A 19,412-nucleotide genomic window follows, 5' to 3' on the forward strand; every position below is an offset into this window, starting at 1 on the left:
GGAAGCTCCCGGATCTTTCCGGCAAAAAGCTCACAGCTCAACCCACTTCATCTGCGCTCCATCTCGAATCTTGAAGCTCAACGCCAACGACAATCAAAGCTGGCCTCTGAACCAGCTCGCCCGCCATGCCGCCAGCATTGGCCCTCGGGAGGGTGCTGAGTCGGAGTCGAGGTCTTCAATCGTCGAAAACAAAAACCCCACCAATATGTCTCTTCTGCACCCACTCCCCATCTCAACGCCTTCCCTCCCCTCTACTCTCAACAACAACCGCCCTCCGCTCTCAAACACAACAACAACCACCCCCCTCCACACCCAGGACTAAACCCCCCCAACGCAACCACTCAACCTCCCACTCCTCCCCCCGCGCCGACCTCCACCGCGCCCTCCTCGACCTCCAAACCCACGCACCGAACCACATCTCCCTCCCCCGCCTACAACTCGCTCTTCGCAACCTGACCGAACCGCCAGGCCACGAATCCGTGCGCGTCGCCATCCTCAGCCTCGCCACCAACGAACCCCCCCAAAACACCACCATCACCACCACCACCACCAAACCCACAACAGCCACCCGCCTCCTCCGCCTCGCGCTCGCCGACCCGCTCCAGCCGGCCGCAGCATGGGAGGCGCAGCTGGAAGCGCACGACACACAGAGCCAGCCGCTCGTCGTGCGGGCCGGAGCGACGGCGACCGAAGCAAAGGCAGAGGGGCCGGGGCAGGAGCAGGGCCTGCAGACGGGCCGGGGCCGGGACCGGCACGTGATCCCCGAGCTGCGGGTCGCGACGCCGCTGCTGCCGCGCGGCGCGGAGCTGGAGATGCTCGTCGCCGGGGCGGGGCCTCCCCTAGCGGCGGCGGCGGCGGCTGGGGGTGGAAATGGGGGTGTGGTGGTGGATGAGGCGGTGCTGGTGCCGACGGCGGGGGTGGCCGCGACGACGGCCGGGCATGTGGCGCCCGTGGGGACGCCGGTGCATATGGCGCTGTTGGTGGGGGATGGGGTGCGCGGGGCGGCGGGGATTATGGCGTTGCCGCTTGTGGAGGGGAGGGATGTGATTGCTGGGGCGGTGAATTTTGCACAGGTTGGCAGCGAGGATTTGGAGGGTTGTCCGCTTGTTGCGGTCAATGTGGATACTGCTAGCGAGGGCTTGGAGCTTTTCCGCGCTGATGTTGGCAACGCGATCAAGTACGAGACGCTGTGGACGGAGGCCAACGTCGGCCGCATCAGCGAGTGGCTGAGGAAGAGCGCCCTGCCGAATGACGAAGGGGTCATGAAACCGCCTGTCCGGAACCTGATCGGCTCGCTTTTGCGGAATGCCAGGGCGGCTGTACAAGAGGAAGAGACCCGAGATTTGGCGGCGGAACTACGCTCAAAGGTTTCACCCAGGTCCATCGCCCACTTGGACAAGGTTCTGGCGGAGTGGGCGCAGAACGCTCACCAGGAGCTACAGCAGCAGTTGGATGTCGCTTTTACAACTGGGCCCTGGAGCAGACTTGGCTGGTGGAAACTCTTCTGGAGAGCCGACGACGTGGGCATGGTCACATCAGAAATGGTCGCCCTGCGCTTCCTCCCTGATGCGGAAAAAGGGGTGATTTACCTTGCCGGCCGCATCCAGGAGGCCGGTGTGGCGGCAGGGCAGCAAGGGCGACCTCGATACGCCGGACCGGCTTTGCCCCAACCCTCTACTGGACCTCAGAAGGAGGACACAATCACGCCCGACGTGGTCAACGACTGGCCGCCCCACATTCCCTTTACAAGGAATTATCTACAGCAGAAGACAGTACCGGCCCTGCAAGCTCTGTCGCAAAAACTTGTTGTGCAGTCTGCGAGCCTGGCCGGTTTGAGCACCGCCTTAGCGGGCCTCTCGTATCTCTCGGCGCTCGGGGCCTACGAGTGCGGGGCGATCGCAGCGCTGGGCGTCGCGTTCAGCTTCAAGCGCTTCCAACAAAAGTGGGATTCTGCTAGGAAGTACTGGGAAGGGGAGGTGCGCGAAGAGGGCCGCAAGGCGATCCGCGCAACGGAGGCTAGCGTTGCCGAGGTCCTGGACAAAGCGGGCAAGACACTTGATCCCCAGGCTGACCAGAGTGAGCAGCTAAAAGAGCTGTCAAAGATCGAGGAGATCATCACGCGAGCGGAGAAAGCGTACGCGCAAATAAAGTAGACTTGGCGGGCATGTCTCGCCGTGTATAACATGTATTTTTGCATGCAGATTTGTCTAGATGGGAGAGACTGCCGAGTCTCGAGGCGGCCCGAGCTTGGCTGACTGGCTGGCGTCAGCCCTGGACGAAAGAGATACCATATCCGAAGAGAAGACATGATACGTACCCTCAGCGCCCAGGGCCAACCTCACGTCCGTAGTCGTGGGCGGCGCTGCCTCGTGCCGGCCCCATACCGCCGGATCTCCCCCGGGTAGCACTCCACCTCCCACCATCCCCCATTTTCCCAAAACCGCTCGGGCTCCCGCTGCTGTGTAACCCCGAACGCCAAATATGTCGGCCATTACGACGCCCTCCCTGTAACCGTCTTGATCCCACAACCCCACCAGCAACCCTCGCCCTCTTTACCTCCCACCGCGACCACCAGCCCTTGCCCTGCTGACCGTCGCCCTTCCGCGGGCGAGACCGACACCCCTGCCGCGGGCGTTGCGGCTGCGGAACATGGGAGCATTCCTAGAAAATAAACAAGCACGTGTCAGCTATCCGCCCGTATTCGTAGTGTGGTCCTGATGTGTGGTGGGTGGTGACTGGGAAGCGCACCTCAACATGTCCGGGACGATAAAGAAGCGCACGTGGCTGCCGCGGATGTAGACCTGCTCGAGATGGCTGACGCGCCCGTCGCGCGCCGTCACCGTGATATCCTTGAGCTGCACGTTCATGTTGTCCTCGGCTGTGGTCACGTCTTAGTATAGCTGTTTTCTTTTTGGTTTTTTTGCGGACGCGGAGGAGGGAGGGGTGGGGGAAGTCGGGGCGCATGGGTACGCACCTTCGATCAGCTTGCCCCGGTACGTCTGGCCGGAGGTGATTTCGAGGGTGACGATGTGGCCCTGTGGTGGAGTGGCACTTGGTTAGCTGGGGGGGGCTTTGCTTGGGTTTGCGGTGGGGGAGCGATGGGAGGATTGCGCACTTGGGCTTCGTTGAGGAGCTTGATTGGGATGCCGATTGTAGACGTCATTTTGATGGTGGTGTATTAGAGTGCGGTAAAAAGTCGGGCGGTGAGGAAGTCGTCGATTCGCCGTTGTCGTTTGGTGGTGGATTGGCTGATGGTTTGCGTTGAAGCGCGATGCTCTGCTGCCGTTGATTTTCCGGAGCTCGCGGTAAAGCTTGGCGCGGGAACGAATATGGTGGCCCACTTTTCCGGAGTCTTGCACTCGGTCGCGGCTCTCACCACACATCTTTCCATCTTTCCATCTTTCCATCTCCAACACCGATAGAAACCGTTTAATCAACCAACCTCAGCGGTTTTATTGAGCCTCATCGCGCAACATGCACTGGGTATAAATGCACCACGAAGTTCCATACAAGAACCGCTCCGAGTCATCATCCGATCCCCTTTTCGCATTTATTGATCAATGCAACCGATTGGAAACTCTTGGAGAAGAGAGACCAAACGGGTAAGGGCGTGAGAATGCCGGCGGCAGCGGCCCGGGACCAAGAGATGACGGGAGCGGAAGGGCTGCCGTTTGCCAAAGTGATGGGCCTGGCCGCAATTCTCCGGTTTGACAGTTCCAAGTCATGTGAAACCGGGTTGGGCGCCGTGATAGGCGCCCGGCGTTGCAGCCACAAATCCCCGGTGTATGCTGGCACCGTTGGGCAGCAAGTCCTGCGCACCGCCGCGACGCGAGGTCGCTATGATAGGTTGACCTCAGGTTTGTGAATTCTAGTCGCTCTTCGCATATGAGCGAAGAGGTGTGAAAGTCTTTCCCTAAGAGGCTTGGGTCGCTCCCCTGTCATGATTGGGAGTCAAGGTCGGCAGTGCCGCAGCATGTCCGCTCCAATTACTGGCGTTGCCACCCTCAATCACTTTGTGTCATGAGGCGGTTGATGTCCTTGGTTCTCATTCCGTCGTGAAGCAACCACCGCATATAGATTGCGTCTCCGTCGTGTACTTTGCGGTAAGGTTTGGTCCCTAGGGTCTCTCGTCATCGTAAACCGGCACACCCAACTGGCATTAAACAGAGACCGTATTGCGAGGCTATAACTATCTGTCATTCGTGTCCTTCCCAGCGCTGCTGAGGAACCGATCTAGATCCCTTCACGCAGCATAATACGTCTTGAAGACAGACTTACAGGGGTAACCCATTGCCCCTCCCGCCAGCCCCTTACCCGTAGTCCGCCTTGGGCCCTCTCTAATCCGCCATGCCTGCAAAGACCCGCGAGTATTACATGACGACAAGTTCAAACCGAGACTTTACCTGGTTCTTCTTCAGACCTGCCGCTCCCCAGCCGCCGAAGCGTACGCCAAAACCGCCGCCGCCCAGCAAAGTCCCCCAGATTCATCTCGAGAAGATGACACCAACGCCTGAGGGACTCGGACAGGCACTCATGACCCCTGCCCATGTCAAAGCGGGAGGCATAGCCAGGCCTGTATCCAGCAAACCGAAGAAGCCAAGCTCGAAAAGGACAGGAGCCAAGAACGGAAGCCCATGGTCGGAATGGTACTTGAGCGATGATGGCAACTACTTCTGGCGGGCAAGAGAAGCCCGGAACCGTAAGTCAGACGGGAAACCCTTTTTAGGAACCAAATACTAACACGGAGCTAGAAACCTGGGAGTATCAGTTCACTCCAGGCTATCAAGAACCCGTCCCAAGCCAAGACAGCACGCCAACAACATCCATCGGCGAGCTCAACCGACCTCTTTCTCCTATTCAAGAAATGTCCCTAGGAAGCCCGAACCCCAGCCTTCTCGAAGACCCGACTTCTCCAAAGAGCTCCTGGCCAACAATAATAACAACCTCGACCGGCAACCCAACCGAGGACATGTCCGCTTCCAGTGGTAGGACCCTAGTCACTCTTCCCAGAGAGGTGGAAGACGGCAACCAGGTTGTAACAACACTTGCACCGCTTCCCGAGACAACCAATGCCTCTCACACCACCAACAACAACGCCATCAAAAGAAACAACACGAAAAGGCCAGTTGGTCCCGTGATGCGTCTGCTCCAGGAAAGCCGCAGCCGCAAAAACCGGGCCAAAACGGAGGCAACCAAATTCACGCTCAACAACACCCCAGTGACGACTGACAGTCCACAGCAAGGGGGAAACCACACCGGCAACGGAAGCGCACCCGCGGTCAAAAACAAAATGGCATTGGCACTTGCGAAGAAGCTGCATGCAAGGGTAAAGTCAGAAAAGGAGCTCAGGGTGGATCCGAAGAAGCGGGTTAAGACGTGGCTCAAGGGAGTTGAGCTTGATCTGGAGCCGATACCGTTGGATGTGGAGGGATTTCCTATTTATCGATGATACCCTTTCTTTTTATACCCCCTCTCATTTGTTGTTTAGAGATGTACTCGGTGATGGAGCTCTTCGTTGAGTAGGAGATCTATCGGTCTTTCGACAATGAGATATTGTCGTTGATGCTCTTAAAAGGAGCACGATTGTGAAAAAAAACTAACGAGTTCGAGTTTAACTCGGGGCCTACTGGTACGATGATTGCCGAATACAAATACAAAATCTATAGTCTAACATGAAAAGATGCTACAACAAGCCCCTCTAATGATGCATTATCCTCCAGCGCCTCGCAAAGTAAACAGACCACATGCCCCTGATGAACCGACTTAATTTTCCGCGCCAACCAACTCCCTAGTAGCATGCACGGCCGCCCCCTTCGCCACACTCTCCAACGTTGGGTCAATCTCCCCTTGCATATCCTTCTCCCCCTCTTCGGCCTTGACCTGCCGCTCCTCGCCCTCCTTCTCCCTCAGTTCCAGTTCAGACGGCCCCGCCTCTGCTCCCAGTCCGAGAACATCAATACACCTCCACGCATCCACCTTTCCTTTCCCGTCCTTACTTCTCTCCAGGATAACCTCATCCCTCTCCATCCACTCCTGCTGCTTCACACCAGAATACCCCCCATCCACCAACGCCGCCCTCCCCGTCCCGGCCACAGGCACCGCGTTCTCCCTCAAAAACTGCAGCACCGCGCGCATGTTCAGCCGCAGCGCCCGCTCGGGGTTATCCGACTTGAACACGCGCTTCGTCAGCCAGGGGAACAGCACGCCAAAGTCGCTCTGACTAAGATGAGCCGACGAGTCGACGTAGAAGAAGTGCGGCCGGGCCCAGGACCCCTCTTCCCCCTTTCCTCCATCCCGCCGAAACACCTCCTCCGTAACCTCCCCCCTCTCCTCCGGCCGCGGCGACAGGATCCTCGCCTTCGCATGCAGGTGCTCGGTCCACTTGAAAAACGCGCGCGACTCCACCGCCAGCACCGCCTTGCCCCCCGGCGACGCTCTCCCTCCTTCTTCCCCTTCCTCACCCTTCCCTTCCTCGCCCCCATCAGACGACGCCGAAGAAGAAGAAGAAGGAGCGTAACACGGCAGCGGCAGCCTTGCCAGCGCCGCGCCCTCCGCCCCCAACAGCGGGAAGCACCACATGTCGAGCAGCACGGCGGGCGTGTGGGCGGTGACCTGGCGCGCGACGGCGCTGGTCGGGCGCGGCGCGAACAGCGCCCCGACGCCGGGCTGGTCGGCATCCGTGATTGTGTCCGTATCCGTGTCTGTGTCCGAGTCCACGTTTTTGGTTGCGGCTGCGGTGGTGCTGGTGGCGTAAAAGGCCGACTTGAGCAGCTGCACCATGGTGGCGGCGCCAAAGGAGTGGCCGGCGAAGAGCACGCGGCCGGGGGTGTGGATGTCGAGGGTGTGGGCGAACTGGGCGAGGGTGGGGGCCGGGGTGGTGGTGAGGTTGGTGAGGGTGCCTGGGTCGCGGTCGAGGGTGGTGAGGGCCTCGAAGAGCAGGCCCAGTTCCCAAAGGCGGATGCGCAGTTGCTTGTTGCGGGCGGACCAGGCGTCCGGGGTCTGGGTGTGGGCGATGCGCAGGTAGGGCACGGCGTGCTGGCTGGTTTTGGGGGTCGCGCTCTTGGGGTCGCGCACCAGCGTGAGGGCCGCGCTGCCGTCGCGGTGTTCGGGGCAGACGACCACGACGCCGTGCGAGGCGAGTGAGCCGGCGAAGTGGCTGTAGGCGTTGCGGTTGCCGCCGAGGCCGTGGGAGAAGATCATGGTGGGCCATCGTCCCGCGGGTCGGTCGGATGGGGGAGGGAGGAGCGTGGCGTTCTTGTGGGCTGGGATGGAGGTCCAGTGGAGGTGCCGCGGGAGAAAGCTACCTTCTGTTAGCAACCCGAACGTGAGGCCAGGGGTGTGTTCAACTTACGAGAGGAGGGATGCTAGGGTATTGCCTGCTCCTAGAAACTGCGTGTAGGCAGCGATATGAAGGCGCTGCGGTGCTGGCAGCCAGGACACATGCTTGCCATTTGATTCGGGCACGGCAGGGTAGAATATCCTGAACAGAACGGTATGGATATGGGAGGAGCCGTCTGGCACAGTGCTTGGGGACTCTAGCTCGGAGACGGGTATCTCGACGTCCACTGTGCCCACTTTGTAGGGACCCAGATACTCCGGGAAGGAGGGTATCGGACTAAGGCCGGACACGAACGACGCCATTGTAAGCGCTGCTGGCGAAATAGAGTGCCAGGGGCAAATATAATGATGGATCCTGACTGTAATGTCAGTGATACGATGCTAAAGTGAATACAACACGTCTTCCCTGCGAAATGTGACCTACCTCAAGACCTCACGCGACCAAAATCAAGCACTGAAATCGAGATTTCCACCCACTAACACAGCGTGAATGGACCTAAATAAATGAAGAATTTATACCTAAAATATACAAATTCAGGAGACAACGCTTATAGCTATTTGACAAGAAAGCAAATTCGAGAAAACGCTATACATAGGGGAATGTTGTTGAGAATTTGATCATGAAAGAAAGGAATGTGCCTCGGCAGAAACCCACGTCAAGAATTTCCAGGGGCATTTTGAGGGTTCCGGTGAGCCCGGGACTCTGGGAAGGGCTGCGTCATCCCCCTGAGCCCAACGTTGCAGCAAGTTGGTTCCATGTCCAATTAGGTGGCCCCCACACCCACCTCAGCTCACGGAGCAGGGCGGCGCGGGATAAGATGGGTGGATGGCACAGATGGGCCGCAAGCCTGTCGACTTGCCAAGAGATCTTCGGTGCGTCGGCCCTGCGTCTGCCTTGTGAGATCCCTTGCGCCTGCCCAGACGGAATGGCAGTGCAGCGCAGTCAGGTCCAAAAGGCCAAGTTACGAATACCTCGTTACTTAGTATCCAAAAATAAACCCCGAATTTTGAAGTCAATATTGAGGAACATAGAATAATATATTTCCAATTCCGAGCTATTCTTGCTGCTTGAGCACTCTAACCTCCAGAAAGTCACCATGGCAACATCCTTGGCGCACATCCGGGCAATCGCCAACGCTTGTGAACGTCACTACCATTGATTGACCAACCCTGGCTCTCCCAGCTTCCCCAGCGGTCAGCAGACCACTCCACCCCAGCCAGCCACTGTCCAGCTGTCACCAGCTTCCCCGATAGCTTTCCTTCCGTCTTCGGCATCACCACGTCTCCCTCTCCCTCTCTGGTACGAAGTACGACACGCTCATTCCATTAATTAGCGCCAGCCAACGCCCATAATAACCAACTACCTCCCCAACACCCAACACCAACCATGACTCGTCACACCCCCGAGTTTCTACGGGCACGCAGTTCCAACCTCTCGATGCGGTCTCTAGCCATGGAGCAGTCGATGACGATGCGCGCCGAGGTCATCGACAACACGGTCGATGCGAAGGACTTGAACCCCGAGGCTTTCATCAAGCCCTACCTCGACTTTATGACCGAGAACCCGACCGTCTTCCACGCCGTCGACTATTTCAAGGAGAAGCTGCTCAAGGCTGGCTACAAGGAGGTTGGTTTCCCATCCCCGGTGATTTCGTTTAGCTTCGTCCATGTCTAATGCGCGGTGAACAGCTCTCCAGCCGCGATAGCTGGATCGGAAAGCTCGAGCCCGGCGGCAAGTACTACACCACCCGTAACGGCAGCTCCATCATCGCTTTTGCCGTCGGTCAAGCCTACAAGCCCGGCAATGGCGTCGCCATGATCGCCGGTCACATCGACGCCCTGACCGCCCGCCTCAAGCCGACGAGCAAGAAGTCGGACTCGCACGGCTATGTCCAGCTCGGTGTCGCGCAGTACGCTGGCGCCCTGAACTCTACATGGTGGGATAGGGACCTGAGCATCGGTGGCCGCGTCATTGTCCGCGACCCCGAGACGGGCAAGACGACGGTGAAGCTGGTCAAGCTCGACTGGCCCAGTATGTTGATTCCCCCGGACTTAATGGCTGTTGACCGCCTTGCTAACACGTATTAGTCGCTCGCATTGCTACGCTCGCTCCTCACTTCGGCCTTAGCATGACCGGCCACGGCAACCGCGAGACCGAAATGGTGCCCATCATTGGCCTCGACAACAGCGATCTCAGCTCCGCCACTGCGTCCTCTGCACAACCCCTTGGCGGACAAGGCTCCTTCGCCTCCACACAACCCCCCAAGCTCGTGAAGCTCATCACCAAAGAGCTCTCCATCAGCGATCCCAGCACCATCCTCAACTGGGAGCTCGAGCTGTACGACTCGCAACCCGCCGCCGTCGGCGGCATGGACAAGGAGTTCATCTTCGCCGGCCGCATCGACGACAAGCTCTGCTCCTGGGCCGCCTTCATGGCCCTCCTGCACGCCAAGTCGGACCCTTCGGAGAGCAACATCAAGCTGGTTGCCCTCTTCGACGACGAGGAGATCGGCTCGCTGCTCCGCCAGGGCGCGCGCGGCAACTTCCTGCCCATCACCATCGAGCGGGCCGTCGAGAGCCTCACGGACCGGGCCGAGGGCGCGGCGTTCGGGCCGGGGGTGATGGGGCAGACGTACGCGGGGTCGTTCCTGGTGTCGTCGGACGTGACGCACGCGGCGCACCCCAACTTCCCGCAGACCAACCTGGCGGACCACTCGCCGCGGCTCAACGTCGGCGTGGCGCTGTGCGTGGACGCGTCGGCGCACATGACCACCGACAGCGTCAGCATGGCCATCCTCGACCGCGTCGCCGCCCTCGCCGGCTGCGTCAACCAGCGCCACATGATTCGCAACGACTCCCGCTCCGGCGGCACCGTCGGCCCCATGCTCAGCTCCGCCATGGGCTGCAAGGCCGCCGACGTCGGCATCCCCCAGCTGAGCATGCACAGCATCCGCGCCACCACCGGAAACCTGGACCCCGGCCTCGGCCTCAAGTTTTACAAGGGCTTCTTGGATCACTGGGATGCCGTCGATCGGGAGTGGCGCAAGTAGAAGGGGTGATGGGTTTAATTGGTTGAGATAAATTGGTTAAGAGGAGAGAGGATAGATACCATGGACGAGATAGTTGATGCGGTGTAGATACGGGACGGTACAATATAGTATGGGATGGCATGACATATAGCGTGAGCGGTCTTAGACTGTAGCATATGAACAAGACCTGTCATATACGTCGTTCTTCAAAATGTTTGGTCTGGACATGAAACACATGAATAATCATATTAGGTGGGCGCTCGTGTCCCGCCGTGTAATAATACTCTTTGAACCATGTAATAGATGCTCGTGTATCCATCCACCACTCTATATTTTCCAAACGCTCCTACCCACCCACACACTCTTAAACATGTTTTATTACTCACCCCTCTTTTCACATCACCCGCCTCTTTCCCCCATACCACACCGCCCCTCAAAAACCAGTACCTACTTCCGCAATCCCCTCTCCGCCTCCCCCCTCCTCGCCCCCCTCCCCGTCCTCAACGCAACCCTCTCCTCCCTTCTCACATCCCCTCCAACACCCCCATCCTCATCATCCTCATCCTCACTCTTCACCTCCTCTCCCCCCAACCCACCCCCCTCATTATCACCCTCATCATCACCCTCATCATCATCCTCATCCTCATCCTCATCCTCCTCACTCCCCAACACATCCCCCTCCACCTCCCCATCCCCATCCACCACCCTACTATCCTTCCCACGCTCCCCGCCCCCCGCCGCCGGCCGCCGCTTCTCAAAGTCCTGCTTGTGCGCCTCCGCCATCGCCTGCCGGATCGACATCTTGCCGAGCGTGTCGGCGCGGCGGCGGCGGAACGTGCCGCCCGGTCTTATCATGCCGCCGCCACCGCCTTCCTCGAGGGCTGTTGCGGTGGCGGTGCCCATGCCGGGGGAGGCGGATGGTGGTGGTGGTGGTGGTGGTGCCATCTCCCCCGTGTCGCTGCGCGGGGTGCGCGCGGCGGTGGGGAGCATGAGCGTGCCGGCGGTGTCTGGGCGTCCGGGGGTGGTGGGGTGGGGCGTGGTTGGTGCGGGTGGTTGGGTGGTTGCGGTGATGGGCATGCCGTCGAGGGTGGCGACCGTTGCGGCGGCGGCGGCGGCGGCGGCGGTGGCTGCGACCTCGAGGCTGGGGCGCTGGACGAACTGCTCGAGGTGGTAGGGGAGCGGGGTGTCGCGGGCGGCCTTGTACTGGGCGACGTTGGCGCAGTGTTCGTTCTCCACGCGGAGTAGGGTCCACATGCCGCGGCGGACGACCTCGGCGAGGGAGACCAGGAAGGAGACGATGGTGCTGTGCTGGGTGTCGTGGGTGAAGATGGCGTAAAAGATCCAGGAGAAGCGCAGGATCGGGTCGATTACCATAATGGCGTAGTAAATCCAGACGGGGCGGAGGGCTGTGATGTCGCGGAGATACCGGCGGCGAGCGTTGGCTTGCAAAAGGGAGAAATCCATGAAGAGATCCCAGATTGCTGACATATTGTTAGTCACCGGCCACAGAGTTCGACGAGGAGATGTCTTACAGCAGTACACGGCGTTGATAGATGCAAACGCGATGAAGAAGCTCAGGTTGGTGTGCGTGTCACCGATTCGGTAGAGACTGAGCCAAACCGCAGTCAAGATTGTCATGGTGTACTTTCCGCAGTTGACGAGATGCGGGAACACATTCCGCGTGTCGCGGTAACGCCTGACGCATTGCAGGGCACGCCATATTGGGGGGAGGGCGTTAAAGAAACCGAGGAGGCGAGAATGCGAGGAGTTGCATCGCTCTAGATCGCCCCAACTGTTCGCGTACAAGCAAAAGAAGAGCTCGACGTTCTGGGGAGAGGTCAGTCGATCTGCGAAGGGGTATGGTTGATGGAGAGAAGGAGGGGGGCAACGTACACAAGTTGCGTAGGTCAACGAACACCACATATCGCCCAGAAAGAAATCCCGAAACTCTACTGGATACAAACCCGACAAGAGCAACCGATACTGTAGAGATCGTCAGCCAAGTCGGAACAACTGGGATTTTCGATTGGAGCGGGATCGTACATGGGAGTACAGGAACCACCTCCTTGCCTTGTGATGCAAGACAGGTGCCGGAAAAAAGATAATGACCAGCGTGATGCATATCAAGACAACGGGGTAATAGAGATATAACCCCTCCCAGTCCCCCAGCTTCGAGAAATTGAGCCAGATGAACACGCCAAACAGCGCAAAGAAGAAGCTGGGAAACTCGGCCACCTGTTTCCAGTCCAGGAAGTTCCTCGCATCAAACTCGAAGATGAACGGATAGTTGACCTTGTTCTTCGTCCACGCCCGGCAATCCAGTGTGAACAAGGCGAAGAGGAGGAGCATGAGGAAATATCCCCCGTACAGCTGCAGCAGGTATTTCGTTTGTTCAGCTAAGTTGTCGTCTTCCTCGTTGAAGAGAAACTCGGAGCCGTATATGAGCCCCTGAATGGTAAAAACTGCGCCGATGCCGATCATCAGGCCGCTGCGGAATGCGCTGTCTGATGAATCCCCATGGCGCTTCTGCAGGGCTCGGAGCTTTCCGGCGGCGATTTTGTGGTTGCCCTTTTCGAAGTATCTGGCGTACAAGTCTTCCACGGTATGTATGTGCCCGTCCAGAATGTCGCTATTGACAAACCAGGACTTGCTCACCTTCTCGTTCATGTATCGGTAAGGGGGGCGGGCATTCACCGCCTTGTCGTACTTCTTGTTGAGCTTGCGAAACGCCGTCCGGTTCAATAGGGCATATGATTTCAGTAACTCGAGGCCGCGGTAGAATTCCTGCATGGCCAGCTTGAGCTTCCGCTTCGCCGTCCGGTACGGAACATCGTCGTCTTGAGGCTGTCGCACATAGTCTCGGCCCTCATCCATTACCTGACCCGCCATGATGGGAGTGCGTGTCATTTTCTGCAGGGCCTTGGAATTAGGACCGGTCCTGGAAAACCTGTCCTTGATCGGACTGATCCAATCGCGATTATCATCCCTGGGCCGCCCAACGGTGTTATCGTCATCGCTGCGACCGGTACTGTGACCCTGCTTTTTTCTCGCTTTCGACTCGACGATCTCGGCGGTCCGCCTGTTGCGCATCTCGTGTAACTGTGCTCGAAGCGCGGCCAAACGCTCGGTTGCTTGATCCTCCTTCTCCTTGTAGAAGGTCTCAATCTTGTCTAGCTCGCTATCGAGGAAGCTGAAAAAGTCGCGCTCAGCCGAACGAACGTAGTCCAGGTTTTGCATCCCGATCTCAATTTTGTTTAGCGTTTGCCGAGGGGCCGTGGAACTGGTTGAGAACAGTCGAGCGACCCGCATACGGGGTGTCAAAGCTGTTCCGCTGGACGGAAGGGTGAACAACGATGGGGAGCGGTGGTCCGGCCGCGTAGTTGTCGTCATCGTAGCGCTACGCGGAAGGGAGCCACGGATCGGGCCAGGGTCGTCCGGGTTCGATAGGACCCTAATAGCGGGGGCGGGAAGCTCAAAATCATGCCTGTCGCTCGCCCGCGACGGCGATGGCCCGATACTGCCATATTGTATGCCACTTCCCGGTGTCCTGGCCAGCCCCGACCGCTCACCCCCCCCAGGGTGGACGCTCCTCCCCTGCTGACCAGACGAGGACCCGGACCGGAACAAAGCCGGTTCACTGGCAAGGCCACCGTTCGGCCCCTCAGCTTTCCGCCGGGGCGGGGTGAAGCTATGGTTAATTCCGAAGAAGGTACCCGGAGTATTGGCCTGAGGTGCCTCGGTGCCCCTCCTCGTCAATATCGGCGTCGCATTTGCTCGGTGGATAGCCCGCGAGACGGTTTTGACGTGTTTTTTACCGGCCTTGTAGTTGAGATATTTGACGCGCCATTCTGTTGGTGGGATGGAATGTCAGCACACTGTCAAACAGCATCTCTCCAAGCCCACCGACGTGTCTAGACCCCGTTGGCGATCGCCCAACACATGGCCCGTATGCAAATGCCAACGGCCCAATCGTGCAGTGCAGGTGGGACAGGCGATGATCCAACGCACAGAGTGTCTCAGCACGTACAGAGTACAGAGGGAAACTGCATACCTGGGACAGCGTCTTGATCAAGCTCTTTTGCGAACCTTGGCGGCCGTGTCAGTTCCAATTGCGGTCGCCATTGTGCGAGAGAGCTTTGTTCATCCAGTCTCTTACTTCATGACGTCAAACACGGCATTGCGGATGAACCATATGCGGTCAGACCTTTTGGCATGTGCGGTTGCGGAGAGTGCCGAGAGGGCGTCGAGAACATGAGGTTTGGTCGGGCAATCGCAAATTTCTGGGTAATTCGTCCCTTCTAGCGAAGCTAATAGGAAATTGAAGCACGCCAATTTAATTCTCGTCTTGTGGTTTCCCAGTTTTCCTCCCAACTTTCTTTTGGCAAGTACGGGATCTTGGCAAGGAACGGTACCTGGCAGCGCCGCTCAACAGGCACAGAGTAAAACCAACAGCCCAGACCGAGAAGCGGGACCCACAGTGGGTACAAGACAGGTCTGGGGCAGGCAATCGGTTGGGGGTCTCTGTTTGAGACCTTGCTGTGGTGGTTCCTGCTGTGTTCCTTGATTGCCAGACTTTGGGGTTCAAGATATATATCATCGATGGTTACGCAGTCGGACTTGGTGATTTCAGCCTTCAAACTAAACAAGACACAAAGCTGACATCCCCAGCTGAATCGGGCCACGGGAACTAAGCAATGCCCGAAAGTCCATCCCCGAAACCTTTATGAGTTGTGATGGAAGAAGCCATGTCTCATCAACCACACCGGGCGAGAGCTCGAAGTAGGGAAGAACTAACTACCTAACACATAGTACGTCTGGATGGATAGCTAGAAACACCCTCTAGTCCGAAACGCTTCGTCCGTCGCCTGGCGCGGCCTGTCGACATAACCTTCCGAACGGACTCGCCCATCTTCCGGTAGTAGAATCCTTCGTCATCTTGGAGTGTTACAACCTTGACGGCTGAGTATCAAGCCGGTCAACTCGCCGGCTTGGCCCCGGACATGACCGAATCTACCGGTCACCGGTTTGGGCAGGCACAGAATCTCCATCTCCAACACAAGAAGTTCCCTATGATCCCCTCCGGCGCCACTTCAACTAGAACGAATTGGAACTCTAAAAGGCGCACGCACGATTCCGGTACCTGGCTACCGGGCCGGGAAGACCCTCGCGATGGATCGGATGAGGGACAAGAGCAAAGCGAAGGCAATCTCCACAAAGGCCCCGCAAGCCCTGAGGCCCCGCAACCTTCGCTTCCATGCACCGCATCCAGGGCTGGGAAGCATCACCATTGGCTGATATCCGTTCAAACTCGCCGATCAGCCCCGGTCCCGAGCCAACCCGTGGTTGGCGCATGTCGTTCACTCGGTAACGAACTCGTGAGTGCAGTGATGGCGTTGATGATATTCGCGGCTTGCGATATTTTGTCTCGTGGCAACGTCTGACTTTTACATCACTAATACAGACCTACCTGCATGAGAGTGGTGACAGCTTCATGCCAGCTGATGATGCCGCGCCAAGCTTAGGAATCCCCGCGTGGGCGGGCGGTAACAAGGAGGAAATGTTCCTCGGTTGCACCGTCACCCCCACGGTAGCAGCGAGCGGGTTCCAATGAGATGCTCCAACCAGACACACGCCGCTTGCCGGCCAACCAGTGGGCGGATAAGACGGCCGTGTTGGCTCCCCACAAGGCTGGCCTGAGCGGCAAGCCAGAGCCGCCATTGTTTGTCAATGGGTAGACCAAACTTGAGCCTGAAATGATGACGGTGTTGTGCAATGGGCGAGTGGTCCTCTGGGTGTCACAGGCCAATGCGCGAGACTGATGACGGGGCGTTTGCCGCCTGGGTCGGCCTCTCATGTTGGCTTCGCGAAACAAAGGTACGTTGCATCTGTGCCTCAGCGACCTTGTTTCGAGAGCTGCCATAAATACTATGACGGATGCTTGGGTAGGATGTCAATGCGATGCTGAGCCATAGCCTGCGCAGGCTCCAACCTCAATCATAACGTTAAACTGAATAGCCTCGTCAATTTCTGACACTTTTGACCGGTCATGGTTCTTTCGATGAAAGTGGACGACAACGCAGCCAGCAGAACCTGGAGCTACCCCACCCCACCCCATGGTCTAACCCCACCCAAGTTCAGCTCTCATCAACCAGGTTGATCGTCGCCCGATCCAAGCCCATGTCGACAGTCTGATATCAGTTTGTGCTGAGCAAATTGAAAAAGAAAAAAAAAAGACTCCTCCCAATCCAATCTTGTTCTCACCATTGCTTCGCCTTGACGAAATCTTGTCCGTTGGCACACTCCCAGACTGCACCTTGCAAAGTCGATGAACTAGGCTTCCTGAGGGGCCTTTTGGCGCCTGTTGGTTGACATTCGACGGCGCTGCCCGATTCGGGCGCTAGAGACTGCGCGCACAGGAATTCTGATTAGCCAACCAACAGCACATACGACGCACTGCAAAGCCGAGACCGAGAAACTCGTCGATTCCCTCAGCCTCCGCAGAGAAGTTTTGGATCTTGAACGGGGAAGTCACGCCCAGAAAAAATAAATCGGAACTGTTAGGCCGACTTGCCCTCCTACAGTGCTCGGATCATCTCCACAACATCACATCATCGAACAAGGGCCAAGAGCAAGGCCGGGCCATGCAACGTGGGAGCCGCCAAGTCTGACCAGGCGCTTTGATTTCAGGTCACATCCCTTCTCCTCTTTGAACAAACAACTCCCCTCGGACCTCGCGACTCCTCAAACTCGCCCAAACTCGCCGCTCCAGAATTACTTCCGATTTTCCATCACCGATCGACGCGAAGCGAAGCGACCAAATTTTTCTCCGCCCGCAACCCGTTATTCCCGTCAATTACCTGATCACTGCAGACTTCGCATGATCGGGGCTGGCCGGAGCCTCCGTGCACACAACTCAAATTCATCAGTCGACCCGTTAAGCCGACCGACGCCCGCGCCAGATACAGAGACCGGCCGTTGTCGCCGGCACTTGCTTCGAGGCCTCACGGCCGTGTTCACCAGCGGCCATCACCAAAATGTCGCACATGTGGCCGGCCGAGCCGGCCTACGATGCCCAATATACTCGCCGCCGCCCCTCACCCATGGATCGTACGAGTAATGCGTCCTACACCCATAGCCGAACCAGGACAACATCGTCAAATACATTCCCCGCGAACATGCAAGGATCATATCACACGAACCCCCATCAACAGCAGACGCATCTTGCACAACCCCCGACGAACCAACAAAGGCGCTCGCCGAGTGTCAATACTTTCAGTACCGTTTCGAGCGGCGGCGGGATGGCGCCGCCGGCCGCATACAGGACGTCGCCTACGTTAGACGTAAGGAGATCCACGTCAAGCCGCTCCGGCGGCTCACCGCAGTCCAGCTACGTCGCGCTACTCCGAAAACAAAAAGCCACGGTCTGGTGCGACCGCGCGCAGTATGAAGACCCCAGGTTACAGGCCCAGCAGAAAGCCGCAAAGATGCGCGCGAACCGCGAGATCGTGGGGGCCGGCAGCGGCCTCGGTCTAGGGCTAGTCGGCGCGGGACGCACTTCGACCGGTCTTAGCTCTACCGGTGGGAAGGTGGCGGCCAAGATCCGGCATCACGGCAAGCCCACCGTCATCGGTTATTCGCCGGGCAGCAACCTCAACGGTGTTGGTGGTGTTCCCCTGCGTCTCAGCGCCACCGAGGTGGAGGGCGAGGAGAGCGAAGAGGACGACGTGGCCATTCAGAAGCTGCACCATCGGAGGACCGGCAGCTCCGGGCGGAACAGCACGGCTAGCGGCAGGAGGGCGATGGCGTACCGCTCGTCCGGAGGCCTCGGGCCTGCAGGTGGGGCTACGAGGTGGAGCCCTGGCGGCACCCCGGAGCGGACAGGGTCCTTGGTCGAGGACAAGCCGATCGACCGGACGCCCCCGGTGGGCGACGCGGCTAGTGGGAAGGCGAGGAGCTTTGCTAGCGGCAGCAGCGGCGAGCGGTTGGACAACGTTCCTGAACTCACTGGCAACGCGGCCCACCTGGCCAACAACAGCATGAAGCACGCCACCGTGACGCGCGAGAAGAGCGTGAAGACCGTCGACGAACTGAAGCGGCGAGGGAGTGTGGACGAGCGCACGACGACGCTATCCGCCGGCCGGCTGTACATTGCGAACCCCGATTAAGAGACGGCAATCGTCAAGACGGCGAAGAGGGGCAGGGTTTCCTCGGCCGCCTGTTGACCATCCCGCCTTTGTTTCCTCATACATCTACATCAAACATCTAATCCGGCCATTTCAGACGATGCACATTCTGGCGTTGGGAGGGTTTAGCTGGGCATTTACGATCGCTTCGACTCTGTCATTACAACCTTTTGCCTGTTTTCGTTTTCTCACATAGCCGCTCGTTGCTGGGACGCGGCTTGCCTGTCTAGGTAATAATACCCAACGGGGACAGGGTCATGGACTGGGGCATGGTCAAAAGGACTCGAAAATGCATGGAATGCCGGACGGGGGAGGTTATCTGAACTTTAAGATACCAATCAATGCCGAGAATTGCTATTGCCCTTGCTCATCACCACATCACCAACAGCCATCGGTTATTGTTTCCTGCTTATTTGGTCAAGGCTCCTGGAGTTGTTGGGAATGGCCCGAAGAACCGATGACGACACGGAAATGGTTCGTTCCTGGTAACCGGGAGGGCGATCCCTCGTGAGTCTGGGGTTAACCTCGTGATCTGGGCACACCCTGGCCTTGGAAGTCGATCCTACATATAAGCGCGCTTGCTCTTGTCCGGCCCACCGCTTGTGGAAGCGATGTGTTGCCGAGATCCAGTCACCCAGTGAAAGGGCAAACCTGTGCTATAGTAGGGGAATTATCCACAGGGCTGTGAAGGCAGGAATTGTGTCTGGCATGCTGACATGCTACGTTCCATATATCCCTCTCTCGCTGCATCAATGACGAATTAAGACTGCACAGGAAATATGGTGCTGAGGTAATATTTTACATCACGAAACACAGCCAAGGGACGGTGTGATAGTAAACAGACTCTGGCTTGGAGCCGGGT

At 58.1% G+C, this 19,412-nt stretch overlaps 8 protein-coding genes across 8 annotated transcripts; 5 read left to right on the forward strand and 3 right to left on the reverse strand.

Annotated features, from left to right (window-relative positions):
* Positions 1-41: 41 nt before the first annotated feature.
* B0H64DRAFT_472499 (uncharacterized protein) lies at positions 42-2,153 on the forward strand (the record flags this gene model as incomplete). Its single annotated transcript, XM_062807936.1, has 1 exon — positions 42-2,153. Exon 1 carries the CDS (start codon positions 126-128, stop codon positions 2,151-2,153), a length of 2,028 nt encoding a protein of 675 aa, XP_062662868.1. The 5' UTR covers positions 42-125.
* Positions 2,154-2,552: 399 nt separating this feature from the next.
* B0H64DRAFT_371714 (uncharacterized protein) lies at positions 2,553-3,163 on the reverse strand (the record flags this gene model as incomplete). The annotated part of the gene is made up of 4 exons (XM_062802176.1): positions 2,553-2,661; positions 2,749-2,878; positions 2,975-3,035; positions 3,116-3,163. The coding sequence occupies 4 exons, from the start codon at positions 3,161-3,163 to the stop codon at positions 2,553-2,555; spliced, it is 348 nt and encodes a 115-aa protein (XP_062662869.1).
* Positions 3,164-4,347: 1,184 nt separating this feature from the next.
* Positions 4,348-5,449, forward strand: B0H64DRAFT_318471 (uncharacterized protein; the record flags this gene model as incomplete). Its single annotated transcript, XM_062800391.1, has 2 exons — positions 4,348-4,699; positions 4,752-5,449. The coding sequence occupies 2 exons, from the start codon at positions 4,348-4,350 to the stop codon at positions 5,447-5,449; spliced, it is 1,050 nt and encodes a 349-aa protein (XP_062662870.1).
* Positions 5,450-5,558: 109 nt separating this feature from the next.
* On the reverse strand, positions 5,559-7,641 carry B0H64DRAFT_455218 (the record flags this gene model as incomplete). Its single annotated transcript, XM_062807298.1, has 2 exons — positions 5,559-7,300; positions 7,352-7,641. The coding sequence occupies 2 exons, from the start codon at positions 7,639-7,641 to the stop codon at positions 5,764-5,766; spliced, it is 1,827 nt and encodes a 608-aa protein (XP_062662871.1). The 3' UTR covers positions 5,559-5,763.
* A 699-nt stretch (positions 7,642-8,340) lies between these two features.
* Positions 8,341-10,600, forward strand: B0H64DRAFT_422835 (peptidase M18). The gene is made up of 3 exons (XM_062805580.1): positions 8,341-8,965; positions 9,028-9,370; positions 9,427-10,600. The coding sequence occupies exons 1-3, from the start codon at positions 8,726-8,728 to the stop codon at positions 10,386-10,388; spliced, it is 1,545 nt and encodes a 514-aa protein (XP_062662872.1). The 5' UTR covers positions 8,341-8,725; the 3' UTR covers positions 10,389-10,600.
* Positions 10,601-10,814: 214 nt separating this feature from the next.
* On the reverse strand, positions 10,815-14,485 carry B0H64DRAFT_316518 (SPX domain-containing protein; the record flags this gene model as incomplete). Its single annotated transcript, XM_062800291.1, has 4 exons — positions 10,815-11,848; positions 12,284-12,350; positions 12,411-14,215; positions 14,419-14,485. Coding segments are annotated over 4 exons (2,973 nt in total), but the record flags the coding sequence as incomplete, so codon positions are not given.
* An 882-nt stretch (positions 14,486-15,367) lies between these two features.
* Positions 15,368-16,367, forward strand: B0H64DRAFT_371719 (uncharacterized protein; the record flags this gene model as incomplete). Its single annotated transcript, XM_062802177.1, has 5 exons — positions 15,368-15,742; positions 15,829-15,954; positions 16,019-16,086; positions 16,169-16,241; positions 16,314-16,367. The coding sequence occupies 5 exons, from the start codon at positions 15,368-15,370 to the stop codon at positions 16,365-16,367; spliced, it is 696 nt and encodes a 231-aa protein (XP_062662874.1).
* A 1,034-nt stretch (positions 16,368-17,401) lies between these two features.
* B0H64DRAFT_316786 (uncharacterized protein) lies at positions 17,402-18,532 on the forward strand (the record flags this gene model as incomplete). Its single annotated transcript, XM_062800303.1, has 1 exon — positions 17,402-18,532. The coding sequence occupies one exon, from the start codon at positions 17,402-17,404 to the stop codon at positions 18,530-18,532; it is 1,131 nt and encodes a 376-aa protein (XP_062662875.1).
* Positions 18,533-19,412: the final 880 nt, after the last annotated feature.

The sequence above is a fragment of the Chaetomium fimeti genome (assembly GCF_033439085.1).
Source record: "Chaetomium fimeti strain CBS 168.71 chromosome Unknown B0H64scaffold_2, whole genome shotgun sequence".
NCBI classification, from domain to species: domain Eukaryota; kingdom Fungi; phylum Ascomycota; class Sordariomycetes; order Sordariales; family Chaetomiaceae; genus Chaetomium; species Chaetomium fimeti.